Source organism: Acinonyx jubatus, chromosome A2 (assembly GCF_027475565.1).
Source record: "Acinonyx jubatus isolate Ajub_Pintada_27869175 chromosome A2, VMU_Ajub_asm_v1.0, whole genome shotgun sequence".
NCBI lineage: Eukaryota > Metazoa > Chordata > Mammalia > Carnivora > Felidae > Acinonyx > Acinonyx jubatus.
Window position 1 is genome coordinate 109,688,586 of NC_069383.1, and position 15,037 is coordinate 109,703,622.

Consider the following 15,037-nt stretch of genomic DNA (forward strand, 5'->3'; position numbering starts at 1 on the left):
CTGAGGTCACACAGCTAATAAGTAGCAAAGCCAGAGTAAAAATCTAAGTAGTCTGGGAACAGTTTTTGCATGCTTAAGTCACACTGTAGCCAGTACTATCGGCTTCAGCCTTCTAGAAGCTCATTGGTTAAAAATGAAACTAAAAAGTAGCTTTTCTAGGACCCAGTCCTGACTGCCTATTCTCCCAAACTGTAGAAGAATAACAGGCTTTATTGAACACACTTATTTACTTTTTTATATGTAAACGCTTATTTCCCCCAGTTCCACTGGAGGCAGGAGGTAGAGTTGACCCTGGCCTTGTTACTTGTAGTCTGCTGCCCTAGCTGTTTCACTGTCTGGTGAGGATAATGGGCCAGAGCTTGGTAGTGGTTCTCAGAAGATGTAGATGTCAATCTTGAGGCACTCACATTCAGTCTTGAATTCCTGATTCTGGAGGAGAACATGGGCCTCCTGCTGGGGATTCCAGCCGCGCCTGAGGAGTGTTCCTCCAGCAGTCTTAGATAAGTCGCTGCCATTGGGGTCCAGAATTTAGGACTCCTACTTTCCTGGAAGTCACTGAGTCAGGTTTGGGACACCGAGGGATAATTAAGACAGGAACCCTGTCTTGATAAGTAAACAGGGGCAAGTTCTGGAATAGAGATGAACACAGATTAGGCATCTGACATATTATATGGTCAGTGGTAGGGAAGGCTGCCTAAAAGATGTTCTAGAAAACAGTGATCCCAGGAGCTACAAGGTCAGGTATTATTCTCACGCTAACCCAATATTTGATAATAATTCTCTACTTGGCACTGGAGATGCAGCAGGGAATACATGTCTTGGCAGAGATTATTGGAAAAGGGAGAAGACAGACAGATGTAATAGATGCAAATGTGAAGTAATGGTAGGTTCTCTGAAGAAAACTAAGGCCACGTAAAGGGATAGAGAGCAGATAAGGAGAGGGGGTGCTACTTTAGATAAAGTGATCACCTCTCTGATGAGGTGCTGTTTGAACAGAGACTTGAATGAAACAGGACCGAGCTGTTGAGTAAGTTGGGAGCATTGATCCAGACTGATCCAGGAGGGAGAATCCATTCTTTTAGGCCGTTTCGAGGGGCAGGATGGCCAACAGGAAGGCTCAGGACACAGTTCTCCTGCGTCTCTTGAGAGGTTTGTGCCAGGGGAGGTGGTTTGCCTTGGTAATTCTGTCACACTCACAGTGTGTTTTCCTTTCTCCTTTTAGTTTGAAGGATGACCTCTAGGAAGAAAGTGTTGCTGAAGGTTATCATCCTGGGAGATTCTGGGTAAGTGGCTCTCACCATTTGAACTGACACATTGGTTTGGATGAAGCCTCCTTTGAAGCCCGTGCCCTCCACGCTGACACCTGCCACTTCCTTCTCTAGTAGTGGTGGCATGAGGGCCCTAGGTCTCCAGCTGTTTTGGGCACAGCAGAAATGTGAACGATCTCTTGTTATATAACCCTTCGTTCCATGATCTTAGGCATGATTTGGGGGGAGGGGGGGCTATTTAAACTCAAGAGCAGTTTCATGGAGTCCCTTTTTTCCAAGCTGGTTAGACTAAGGAGTGCTGTTTAAGTAGATTTGTTGCCACTGACGCCATGCCTAGCAGCTGTGGGGCCTAGCAGTAGCTCAGAAAAGGAGACTTTTCTGAGGTGACCTGTGAAACCTTAGACCAACTGAAAGCTGGGCCTTTTTAAAAATAATAATAATAAACACGGGTGTGCCTCCGTATCCCAAAGTCCCCTGCCCTTTAAAAAGGCAGTGATTTTTCTACTCTGGCTGGCTTTTTCAATTGCCTGAGGAGCCTTTTAAAAGTTGGTGTTTTTCCAGACCAGTGGGTAGGGCCGAGTTGGCAGTACCTTAAATACACACATCTGTCTGTCTGTCTGTCTCCCTCCCATACTCTTAGTGACTCTAGTGTGCTGTCAGGATTGAGAGATACGGTGTTAGGCCCAAACTTGCCCAGAAAGAATCACCAGGCCTTTACTTGATTCCAGATCTCCTGGCCTCTCCCCTGAAAATTCAGATGCAGGTGGCCTGGATTGGAGAACACTCACTTCCTTAAGCCGTAACTGTACTTCCAGGTGCTCTGCATATACAGATAAGAATGTTCCTTAGTGAGAAAGGAAGGTGATCCAGTTGGCTTTGAAGAAGGCTTTTGCATCATCTTCAGCCTGCCCTAACTAATCTCATCACCAAGAAATCCATTGTCTCTTTGCTGAGTTCTCATACTGGGGCGGGGGGAACATCTCTGGAAGAGCTTACTTTGAGGTAGATTCTGATTTGGTGGAATACTGGTGCTTTCTCCTTCAGATTTTAGACTTTGAAGCAGCAGGTGGCTGACTGGTGTATATGTCTGCTCTCAGCCAATGACTTCCTCCTGCCATTACTTTCTTGGACTGAATGAATAGCAGCCTCTAAATGGAGAGACACCGAAGACATAAGGGATATTTTTGGAATATTGGAACGATCTTATTACTGTAGCTTCTTTTAGAAGGAGAGTATTTGCTGACATCTTTCTGGAAGGAAAAAATAATATTAGGCTGTACCATCTGAGGTGCTTGTACCAAAACTTATAAGCAGCTTTTCAACATCTGGACTACATTTGTACCCTCTATTTTTATCCCAGGAGAAAATACAACCTCAAATGAATAATGCTGGGCAGTTTGCTGGCACTGCCCTCTGTTGTGATTGCAGTTCTTTGTTTTCTTTCAAGATAGGCAAGTCTCTTCAGAGCTGCAAATACCGGAATCAGTTTTCAGTCCCTTCCTAGTTGACCTATACTTGTGGTTTTTCTCCAATTTCAGAGTTGGTAAGACATCACTCATGAACCAGTATGTGAACAAGAAATTCAGTAATCAGTACAAAGCTACAATAGGAGCAGACTTTCTGACAAAGGAGGTGATGGTGGATGACAGACTAGTTACAATGCAGGTAAGCACATGTCACAACTTTGCCAATCAAATCTTGTTAGTTCATTCATTCTGAACCCTTTTTTTCATGCCTAGGCATTTCCCCTCCCTGTTCTTCAGTTCCCACTACTATATTCATGGATAATTTTCCACAGGTGGTATTGCCGAGAAAATACAGGACATCAAGTATGACCGTATATTGCATGAGACATACTAGAAATTTTTCCTTGTCGTTCCAAAAAAGTTCAAATTTCATTGGACTTCTGTTTTGGGGTTTTGTTTTTGTTTTTGTTTTTGCTGAATTTGAAAACACACAGTCCTCTGTCTTATTGTGTCTCCAAAATGTCTAACTCATGCCTTTTTTAATATCCTTGCATAGTTTTTTAGGCCAGAACATCTTTGGGTCTCTCCTAGGTTCTTACAGTAGCTATTAATGTAGTTCCCTGTTTTTCTGGCTTCTTTTCATCTGTCCTGCCTGTAGCCACCAAAGTTGAGTTTCTTTTAAGCCAGCCTGGCTTTTGCATGTATCACCTTAATCTTTCAAGGGCTTCTCTTGCAACAGTTAGGATAAAATATGGGTTCTTTCATATGGCCTTTGGAAAGCCTTTGCGTTCTGGCTACAAACTGTTCTTCGCTTTTTTGTCTTTTGCCAGCTCTTCCAAACCAAGTGCTGCTCTTACAACCCTGTCCTTGCACATGTCTGCTTCCAGCCCAGCCCCTTTGTCCCATCTCAGCCCATCCCCAGGTCTCCAACCTTTAGCCCAGGTGTTGTCTTTTCAAATTCCTACCTCCACAGCAGTTATTTCTTCCTATATTAAATGATGCCCTTGGCAGACTCAGGCCTCTTGAGACAAATATAGTTCTTATCCCACTGTAGTCCTAGCAAATGCCAAGTTTGCTGAAATGTTTGAATGATCCAGGCATTACAGATGGTTTTTATGCACATTGACCTCAAGCTGTGACGTGCTCCCAGAGGATAAAGACTCTTGACACTTCCTTGACTCACACCTCCAGGATGCAGTTAATATGGATTTCCCCTCCCCACCTCCCTCACACATACACATAGAGATGTTTAAAATACAACTAAAGTTTTTTTTAAGTTCTAAGTTTTATTTGACAGAGCGCATGCGCTCACATGTGCATGTGAGCCGGGGAGGGGCAGAGAGGGTGAGGGAGAGAATCCCAAGCAGATTGCCAAGCTGACAGCCCGAAGCCTAGTGTGGGGCTCAAACTCAAGAACCATGAGATCATGGTCTGAGCTAAAATCAAAAGTCGGATATTTAACCAACTGAGCCACCCAGGCTCAGACTAAAGTTTTAAAGGCCAAGCTTGAGAGAAAAGGTAATTTCCAGATTACAGGAAAGAAGATGGAACTGAGAACTAGTGATAAGCCCAGGGGCTTCTGTCATGATGCTTTAAAAGCAACTTTATAACCAGGACTAGAGTTTTATCACTCACCATGGGCAAGAGAAGTGACTACAAAAGGTGGGAGAGCTGGAACTAGGAATCCCCTTGGAGAGAAAGAGAGAGGGAGGGAGAGAGACTCCCACTCACATAGGACCTTGGAAAGATGTGAAAACAGGAACAAATGCCTTAATCCAGTGAAGTGGCAGAGCTCATGCATGGAGTAAAAGCTTGAGGCTTTTGCCTCTTTGCCTTCTTGTTGGAGACGCTCAGTCCCACTATGCTCATGTGTGGGTTCTGAGCTTATACTCTACATGGTACAGAAATGTTAAAGAATTTGACATAAACCTATAAACCCCTGCCACTCCTGACACAAGCAGAGTCGAGACCATTTTTATAGGAAGACTTGCAACCTCAGAACAGAAGGTGAGCTCATAGCCACATGAGGAAATAACATACCACAAAAGATGTTCACAATGACTAGAGATTTTTAGAAAGGGAATAGAAACCATAGAGACAAAGGACACTATAAAAAATGAGGATATGGAAAACATAGAACTTCAAGAAATGAAAAGATGGTCATTGAAATAAGCCAAACGAACAGTTAAACTGCAGGTTAAAGACACCTGAAGAAAACAGTAAGCTGTAAAAACTGAGCAAATTACCTGGGAAACTCAAAACTGCAGAACACCAACAAGCAAAATCTGTCTCTGAAGAGAAGAGACTGATTACTTAACAACAGTTAGAGGAGTTCTCAGAGACCATAGAAGGCAGAAGGGAACAGAATAGCTTCAGGGTACTAGAGTAAAGTAGCACCCGAGGATTCCACATGTGTACCAGCCAGACTAAAAGCTGCATCCTGTACCTAGGAGAAACAGAGCTATAGGACCAAGCTGTGGTTTTGACGGCGATGTGGGCTGATTCAGAAGTCAGACCCCAGGTCCTCCTGGGTTTGGGAGCTCACATACCCTACTAAGCTTGCACCCTATGCTGTTGCACTACTGGAGTGAACACCTTCTGAAGAACCACTGGTCACTGGAGTCTGGAAACAGTGGGAAAGAGAACGTGTTCCTTTTTTTTTTTTTTTTTTAATATTTATTTTTGAGAGAGTGCGAGCGGGGGGGGGGGGGGGGAGGTAGGGTGGGCAGAGAGAGGGAGACACAGAATCCGAAGCAGGTTCCAGGCTCTGAGCTGTCAGCACAGAGCCCAGTGCGGGGCTCAAACTCATGAACGATGAGATCATGACTTCAGCTGAAGTCAGACACTTAATAGACTGAGCCACCGAGGTGCCCCAGAGAACGTGTTCCTGAAAGGTTGAAAGGAAAAGCTGGCCCTCATGCTGTTGCAGGCAGCTTGAAAGACTAGAAGTAAATGAGAGTCATCATCTCTGGACAAAGGCATCATCAAGGTAGATCTTGAAGAATCCTCACATATTTTTCATGGGCTTTTAGCAACATGCAATAAGATGATCCGAATAAGAAAACAAGACAAGAACCAATGGAAAGTTCCCTGATCTTTCAGAGTGGTTTTTATATTTCAGAGAAATAAGACAATCTTAGATATCTGGAGAGAAGAAACTAAACAAGTGTGTAAGTTAATAGAATTTATAAAAAGAAAATACAATAACCAAAAGGTGGAAATCCAAGAATGTTTTTAGCAACAGATCAGTATGCTAGAAGAGAGCTGAAATGAAGAATGGTAGGAAAGAGAGGTACAAACAGGATTCAGTAGATAGGTCAAACTTCCTTTTAATCAATCTCAAAACAAAGATCAAAGATAATATTTGCTGAGAATTTGCTAGAACTGATGTGGCACCAATCCACAGATTGAGGAAGCCCAAACTCCAAGATGGATAAATAAAAAAGAAATCTCGATGAATCATAATGAAATTACAAAAAAAAAAAAAAACGGGCGCCTGGGTGGCTCTAGATTTTGGCTCAGGTCATGATCTCACCGTTATGAGATCGAGCCCCACATTGGGCTTCATGCTGAGCATGGAGCCTGCTAGGATTCTCTCCCTCCCTCTCCTGCCCCCCTCCCCTGCGTGCACTTGGTCGTTCTCTCTCTCCAAAAAAAAAAAAAGACGAACTTTAAAGCATCCAGACAAAAAAGATGATCTTGAAAAGGAGCAAAAATGAGGCTGTTGACTCCAAACAGTAACCGTGGAGATCACCAGGCAGTGGAATATATTCTGAAAGAAACCTTGACCACAGTATTCTGTCTCTACTAAAAATACTAAGAATGAAAGCATATATCCTTAAGTTCCACGGTGAAAATTCTAAAAGATGTACTTCAGACAGAAGGAAAGTGATTTCATTTGGAAAGGTTAGGAAGATAAATTGAGGTCAACTTTAATTGTATACATGTATTTATTGTTAGAATTATGACCATAATAGTAAGAGTATGTAACTTCTAAACTATCATAGAAAACCAGGATTGGACCTCTGTAATTTAATGTGTGGAGGAAGATTAGTGACTGCTGTGGGTTTTTTAAATTCCTTATATGGTTCAGGAAGAAGCTAGAAATCAGTAGTAAACATTAGATGGAATCAAGTATGCATGAAAAATTTAAAGGTAACTTACTCTGAATCCATAGCAATTTAAACTGTGATATTGTCAGAGACAGATCAAGGGAACAGAGAGCACACAAACAAGCCACCCCCAGCTGGACACTGAGTAGAGAGGTGGCTTCCAGAAGACTAGCAAAGTGGAGTTACACAGTAAATGGGACGGGCCAGTGGTTTTCCCTTTAAATGAGGAGGAGTAACCAAGAGGGAGGGTTCAAGACCTGAATGAAAAAAAATACAAAATGAAAACTTTAAAAGTAAAAAAAAAAATTTTTTTAACCTTTGTTGTTTAAAATAGAGAAAGCGAAAATCCTAAAGGATTGACAGTAAAACTACATTAAACATTTGAGTGCTTGCTTCGGCAGCACATATACTAAAATTGGAACGATACAGAGAAGATTAGCATGGCCCCTGCGCAAGGATGACACGCAAATTCGTGAAGCGTTCCATATTTTTAAAAAGAAAGAAAGGAAAAAAAAAAAAGTAAACATTTGAATAATAAGACTCCCTAATGACAAAAACAAACCACAGACCAGAAGAAAATGTTAATAATGCATCATAGTATCCAGTCAGCAGACAACCCACTGGATAACTGGACAAAAGACATCAGCAGGCAATTATGAGAAGAAGCCTTTAATTCCAATGGCTTAACTGCAGGGAATTGCAAATTTAAAAAGGCGACAGGGCAGGCTGGACCACTGTAGGTGCAGGGAACACCTCCTCTTCCTTACACCCTCCGCTTCTCCGATGCTATCAAATGATGCCTTTGGGAAAAACTTGCCAGCAGTTGTGTGGCTTAAAGAAACTCCCGTGGTCCTGTGACTCCAGATACTTCTGGGCCTGGTTGAATAAAGTGGATGTCAACTCTGAAGGGACAGCATCCATGTGGCTACTGTGCGGTGGGGGCCGTTCTGCGCTGCCGTGGCCAGGAGAGTTGGCAGAAGGACTATAACGACCTCTCAGCAGGCTCCCTAGACAGACAGGATTCAGGCAGTTGATGCACCGGCTCTTAAATCCTGAGCATCGGGTTTGGTCCCATGGAGCACTAACAGCATGCTAGAAACATAAGGTCATGCACGTGTCATTATATTGAGGATCACTGTTGAGACTTTGTAAACTTAAAAATTTACAACAAAGTGTGTTGGAAATGGAAACAATTCTGTGTGGGGCTGTCACAGACAAAGGCATCATTTCTCTGCATCACTTAAGTAAAACCCTCAAGTGTTTGCTGTTAAGTGATCTTCCTGGAGTAAGAGAAAAAGAAAACCTTGTCCAAGCCTTTAAGATAGTACTGCCTTCTCTGGAACTAAAATTAGATTTGAAGTAAAATTATAATATTCAGTGAGTGTTTTATTTCATATGGAAGCAGCCCAAGTGTCCATCCACAGATGAATGAATAGACAAGACGTGTATACATACAATGGAATGTTACTCGCAATAAAAAAGGAATGAGATCATGCCATTTGCAACACCATGGATGGGCCTATGCTAAGTGAAACAAATCAAAGACAAATACCATATTTCACTTGTCTGTGGAATCTGAAAAAAACAAATGAATAAACAAAAACAGACTCATAAATACACAGAACAAACCGGTGGCCACCAGAGGGGAGGGAGGGTGGGAAGTGGGAGAAACAGGTCAAGGTGAAGGAACAAACTTCTGGTTATAAAATAAGTAAATCATGGAGATGGGAAGAAAAGTGTCTTATTTCAATATAAAGTATTATCTGAAATCGTTAATGGTATAAATTAAAACATTAAAAAAATAATTAAAAAAAAATGGGGCGCCTGGGTGGCTCAGTCGGTTAAGCGTCCGACTTCAGCTCAGGCCATGATCTCACAGTCTGTGGGTTCAAGCCCCGCGTCGGGCTCTGTGCTGACAGCTCAGGGCCTGGAGCCTGCTTCGGATTCTGTGTCTCCCTCTCTCTCTTCCCCTCCCCTGTTCATGCTTGGTCTCTCTTTGTCTCAAAAATAAATAAAAACATTAAAAAATAATAATAATTGAAATTGTTAATGGTAAACAGTAACAGATATTCTATTTACTGTCCATAGGACTAAAAGAATGTCATACTGTAACTTTTTTTTTTTTAACTTATTCATTTTTGAGTGAGAGAGAACACGAGAGGGGGACAGGGAGAGAGAATCCTCAGCAGGCTTCATGCTGTCAGCTCAGAGTCCTACACAGAGCTTTGGGACTTGCTCGCAAACTGTGAGATCATGACCTGGGCTGAAACCAAGAGTTGGATGCTTAACCAACAGAGCCACCCAGGAGCCCCTTTACCATAACATTTTAAACAAGGAGTCCATCATGTAGAAAATAAATATTCAGACATATTGTTAAAGTCACTGAGTTGCAAGTGAGAGTTTATATACATTTTAAGAAAAATGCAAACTAGATAGCCTTTTAATTCTAATATATTCCTCATTTTATATAGATCTCTCTTGATGTAGATAGAGTTCTTTAAAGTGATTCAGATGTACTACCCAGATATTCTTTATTGTATTTTTTTTTAATTTTTTTCAACATTTTTATTTATTTTTGGGACAGAGAGAGACAGAGCATGAACGGGGGAGGGGCAGAGAGAGAGGGAGACACAGAATCAGAAACAGGCTCCAGGCTCTGAGCCATCAGCCCAGAGCCCGACACGGGGCTCGAACTCACAGACCGCGAGATCGTGACCTGGCTGAAGTCGGACGCTTAACCGACTGCGCCACCCAGGCGCCCCTCTTTATTGTATTTTAACAGTAATTTGTTACATTGTAATTTAAAGTTAAAGCAGACTCGAGTCAGTTGAGTGTCTGACTTCAGCTCAGGTCATGATCTCACAGTTGGTGAGTTTGAGCCCTGCATCAGGCTCGCTGGTGTCAGTATAGAGCCTACTTCAGATCCTATGTTTTCCTCTGTCCCTTGCCCACATTGTGTGTCTGTCTGTCTCTCAAAAATAAACATTTTTAAAAATTTTAAGTTAATAAAGTGTGTTACTATAAATATGTACACATGAAGGGGCACCTGGGTGGCTCGTTCAGTTAAGCGTTCGACCCTTGGTTTCAGCTCAGGTCATGATCTCGCGGTTTGTGGGTTTGCAGAGCCTGCTTGAGATTCTGTCACTCTCCCTCTCTGTTCTTCCCTGCTTGCATGCATGTACATGTGGCTTTCTCTCCAAATAAATTTTTTTTTTTTTGAATGTGCAGACATGGAAAAAATGGCTGACACAATCAAGTTTGGGCAGGAATATAGGGAAGCAGAATATTCTCAAGCTGTTGGTGGGATATTAGCTCTTCTTAATAGAGACTACCATTTTGCTTTCCATTGTCTAGGCAGGTAGCCTAGAGAAATTTACCTCTGGGCACAAGAAGAGACGCCTAGGAAAAATGCTCACTGCAGCTTTTTTGAGAAACTGCAAACAGTTCAGATGACCAGGGAATAAAGGATGTATATTAAGAAAGTGGAATGCTATATAACCATTAACTTTTGGAAAAGGGAAAAAAAAAGCAAATTGCAAAAAAAGATGTATAGGATAATACCATTTGTCTAAAAAGTTCTTCAGGAACCGTTTACTTCTGGGGAGGGAGGAAAGGGAATGCTGTGAGGAAGGGTTAACTCTGTTTCCTTTTAAAAAGGGGGATGGGGTAGGGGGCTGGGTGGCTCAGTTTAAACATCTGACTCTTGATTTCAGCTCAGGTCATGATTTCGAGGTTCATGAGTTTGAGTCCCATGTTGGGCTCTGCACTGATGGTGGTGCAAAGCCTGCTTTGGATTCTCTCTCTCTCTCTCTCTCTCTCTCTCTCTCTCTCTCTCCCTCCCTCCCTCTCCATCTCTCTGCCCCTCCCCTGCAGTCTCTCTCTCTCTCTCTCTCTCTCTCTCTCTCTCTCAAAATCAATAAACTTTGAAAAAATAAATAATTTTTTAAATGACTAAAATTTAAATAAAACTAGACAATAAAAAATAGTAAAAAAACTGACATGAAGGTGTCATTGTTAATATTTGTCACATTCGAGTAGCAGGTAGTTATATGGGTGTGTTTTGAATGTAGAAAACAAAATATTTCGGTTAAAATACTAAAAAGTTTTAAAGACCACAGTTATAGGACTATACTTTTCTAGGTTTGAAGATAAATTAATTTTTGAAAGTTGCTAAGAATAACTGCCCAGCTTTTCAGCTTTTCTTTTTAACAACCCCTTACTTTGCCTTCTCTGTGTATTTGAGTTCCAAATACCCATTTGGTTCCACCCAAAAGTGGTAGAGTTCTTATGTAATTCTCCTGTTGGGATTCTGTCCTAAACAAGCACCTGAAATACAGAAGAGGCTCTGTATGTTAGCATTCATTACTGAGTTACAAGTACAGAAAATTGGCAGCCGGGGTGGTTTTTTTTTTTTTGGTTTTGCTTTTTTTAACAAGAATGAAGTTGTTCGCTGAGTTTGTTGGGCATCCATAAAGGTGTGAGTCGCTGTCAGAGAAAGTGCTGCAGTGTTTCACAGGGCAAGAGGAGTGACGTGTGGGGGAGGATTTCAGTTACATAAAACCCCACAGCACGGACACCTAGAGTAATGGTCTCGTGGGGCGGTGTGTGCCAAGTGTTTGGAGGGCTCTTTTGGCTTTACTTACCCAGATGTTTACATAAGAACAATGTTACTTACTTCTCTAACAGTATTTTTTTTTTTTTTTTTTTTTTGGTACAAGCCTAGATTTAAATTCTGGTTTTAAATCTTGTTTTCTTATTTTCTCTTTATAGGAATAGTTGTGTGTTTCTACTTTCCTTATTGTGTGACTAAGGTCTTGAGTCCCCCTTCGTCCCAGTCTCTCTTTTACGAGAAAGGGTTCATTCATTTTTTCACTCAGAGACGCACATTCAGTGTAGGATGTTGGGAAACCTGAAAAGCACAAAATCAGACCTCACCAACAGCCCCTCTGCTGGGGATCCAGTGACACTAGAGATCACGTCGTGTCTACATGTGTGTAGTTAGCTTGTTGTCTTGGGGGTGGGGCAGCATTTAGTCCTCCAACTCTGATGAGAGGCAGTTAGACTAATAGGCTTTGGGTTTGTTTCTACTGCCCTTCAGCCTCGCACCTAAGTCATCCTAACCAGGCATCCTACCCTTGTCTTGTATGGTGCTCTTCTTCCCTGAACTGGGAGCTCAATCTTTGTATGGCCTAGGGACACTTGACGTGTTGCCCAGGTGTTCCAGATCACCTGGAGTGAGGCAGGACTGGCTGCCTGAGAAGGGCTTCACAGAGGAGCTCAACCATCTTTCTGCAGAATCTGGTTCTGGAGATAAAACCATAGTGGTCCAATCCACACCCCATTTGGGTTCAAACCCTGGGCCTTTGGGGTGGTTGGCCGGTGATGTGGACGTAAAGCTGGTATGTATCTGGGTTGTAAGGATGGTCCAAGTTCTTGTGTTCTGAAGCTGAGCAGGTTCCCTGCCGACAGTGAATCCAGTAGTGGGGGGGAGACCCGTGTCAGCTGGAGGTAATAGTATGGTGCTTCTGACCCAGCCACTTTCTTAAACCTGGTGACTGGCTGGGGGGTGTGGGACCATTTCTCATAACACCTGTCATCTCTCCAGGCTGATCAGGGTGGCCTTGTTAGGAATCTAGGGCAGCGAGGGAATCCATCTTCGCTCTCAAACCTAGCAAGGCAATGAACGGCTTGAAGTTCTTTGAGCTGGTCAGTAGTACATGGTGTTCAGATTGAAAGCCGGCTTTCACCTATATTCTAGAGTATGTTCTTGTTGTCTGTCTTTCCCTTCATCTCTCTCTTTCAGGGGTTTTTGTTTGCTTTTTTTGTTTTTAAGTGAGTTATAGTATAAATAAAACATGCCCATTTTTTTAAGGTAAGCTTGATAGACAGTAAAATGTGTAAATATAAATATACAATTCAGTAATCCCCTCCCTGTAATTCTGTCACCCCCAAAAAGTCCCCAGAGTACATAAACCTTAAGTTTACATCATGAATTTCACATAAATATCTGTTCGTGTGACTACCACCTGGATCAAGGTAAAGACATTTTCTAACAGAGTTCGGACTCAGTGTCACCCCTCACAGACACATGCACTCACACATGCTGTCTGTCAGGGCTCTTCTGGATACTCTGGTTCTGAAGTCACTTGTCTCTGAGTGTCTCCGTGATCCAGCTCATTTCCTCTGGTGTCCCCCACTCCTACAGCCGTGTTCCCCAAGGAATAATAATGTTTTGTCTCTCGCAGATCTGGGACACAGCAGGACAGGAACGGTTCCAGTCCCTTGGTGTGGCCTTCTACAGAGGCGCAGACTGCTGCGTTCTGGTATTTGACGTCACTGCCCCCAACACATTCAAAACCCTTGATAGCTGGAGAGATGAGTTTCTCATCCAGGCCAGTCCCCGGGATCCTGAAAACTTCCCCTTCGTGGTGTTGGGAAACAAGATTGACCTCGAAAACAGACAAGTAAGTGCCAAAGGTAGTGACAGTCAAAAATGTGGAGGCTTACGAATCTACCCTCATTTAGGTCGTGGCTGCTGGGCCTTCTTTTAAAAGTAGCAGCTAAGTTTCAGATGGCTACTGTTTTTAGTTTTGATTAGTAAAAAGCCACGTGCCTTAAGGACCAATACCCAGTATATCTGTGTGTGTGTGTGTGTGTGTGTGTGTGTGTGTGTGTGTGTGTGTGTGTGTATGTGTATGCCCCATACTGGGGGAGAGGGGAGAGATAACTAGTTACCCATCCAGCCCTTGGAATAAAGCCTTGCTTCCTAACCGAGTAATGGCATACCAGTTTTGCTTTCTCTGTGGCAACACAGGGACAGTGAAAGTCTGCAGTGGTTTTCCCTTTGAGATTATGCCAGCAAAGTAGCAAGTCCATCACTTTTGGTCCCCATGAAATAATTGGACTTGAGGCTGGGTTGCAGTCTGCATTTTGGTCTTTTGGATTTAAAAGCAGACTTGCATTTAAAGCCTGGCTCATGCACTTTTAATTTGGGAATACTTCTTGGAGTCTGAACGTTGACTCCTGTAACAAGAATACTCTGGGATCAGGTGACGCTGCACCTGAAAGCCTGGCACCCAGGAAGAGCTTGGAAAATGGTGGCTTTCTATGGGCCCGTTGTTATTTTCCCCTCCTGTGAGAGGCACTGGCTTCCACGGTGCCTTGTGGTTTGGAGGGTTCTTTGCTACACTCAGAATGGCTCTAGAAAGGTATATGTGGGAATGTGAACTACCTTTTGGCCAGCTGCCTTTGAGGACCAGGGCTCAGGAGACCTGGTTTAAATCCCCACGCTGCCCCTGACCGGCTGTGACTTTGGACCATTGCTTTTGCCTTCTGAGCCTCAGTTTTTCTTCTGCACTTGAAAGGAAGGGATTAGATTTTGTAATTCTGCTCTCCTGCACCTCGGGGGCCTGCCTGGATCTCCATGTGTGCAAAAGATTGCGCTTTGGGCTTTGAGTAAAATTGCTCTGGTTCACTTTCAAATAGCATTTCTCTTGGGAACATAGACTCTTAATTATAACTAGGTTTATTTCTGGCCATTGATCTCATTTTCTCCCTTTTCTAAGTGACAGTCCCCTCATGCCTGAAAATAGGCTAAGGCTCAGGGAAGGAATTGGGGTAGGAGAGGGTAGGGGTGCTGGTGAGAGCAGCAGGATTCTGTGACACAAGATTGTGACACAGGTGGTTTAATATGAGCAGTAATGGGTAAGGGACAGTGAACCTTAGAGACCAAGCTGCCAGGCATTTCCTCGGCTGGGACCTCTGAGGTCCTAGGAGAAATGATTCAATACTTCTTGGGCTAGCTGCTTACTCCTTTTAAGTGTAGCTAAGGGTCAGAAACTATGGATTATAGAATGGGCTTTGGGTTTGAGGTCTAGCTGTGTTATGCAGAGCCAGCAGGGTGACCTTGGACAGGTCTGCCGCTGTGTGCCTGCACACCCTCACCCCCCAGGTCTGCTCCCTCACCTGTGCTACCTATAGACTAGGGACCATGATCCTTCTAGAGAAGGTTGAGGCCGTGCTAGATTAGGAGCACACATACACCCTGCTTCCTCTTCCAGGTGGCCACAAAGCGGGCACAGGCCTGGTGCTACAGCAAAAACAACATTCCCTACTTCGAGACCAGTGCCAAGGAGGCCATCAACGTGGAGCAGGCGTTCCAGACGATTGCACGGAATGCACTTAAACAGGT

The 15,037-nt window shown here is 43.2% G+C and overlaps 1 protein-coding gene, 1 non-coding gene and 1 pseudogene across 2 annotated transcripts in view; all 3 read left to right on the top strand.

The window, feature by feature from the left end:
• The window catches only part of RAB7A (RAB7A, member RAS oncogene family), a 70,274-nt gene that overhangs the window by 48,831 nt on the left and 6,406 nt on the right, over positions 1-15,037 (top strand). Inside the window, exons 2-5 of the mRNA XM_027049819.2 lie at positions 1,223-1,283; positions 2,807-2,933; positions 13,092-13,310; positions 14,907-15,035. Of these exons, the coding sequence (XP_026905620.1) occupies positions 1,231-1,283; positions 2,807-2,933; positions 13,092-13,310; positions 14,907-15,035 (528 nt within the window). The 5' untranslated portion in view covers positions 1,223-1,230. The remainder of the gene's footprint in view (positions 1-1,222; positions 1,284-2,806; positions 2,934-13,091; positions 13,311-14,906; positions 15,036-15,037) is intronic.
• LOC128314847 (ATP synthase subunit s, mitochondrial-like) lies at positions 5,437-8,509 on the top strand (annotated as a pseudogene).
• Positions 7,232-7,338, top strand: LOC113596474 (U6 spliceosomal RNA). The gene has a single exon (XR_003417215.1). It is a non-coding gene; the product is annotated as a U6 spliceosomal RNA (small nuclear RNA).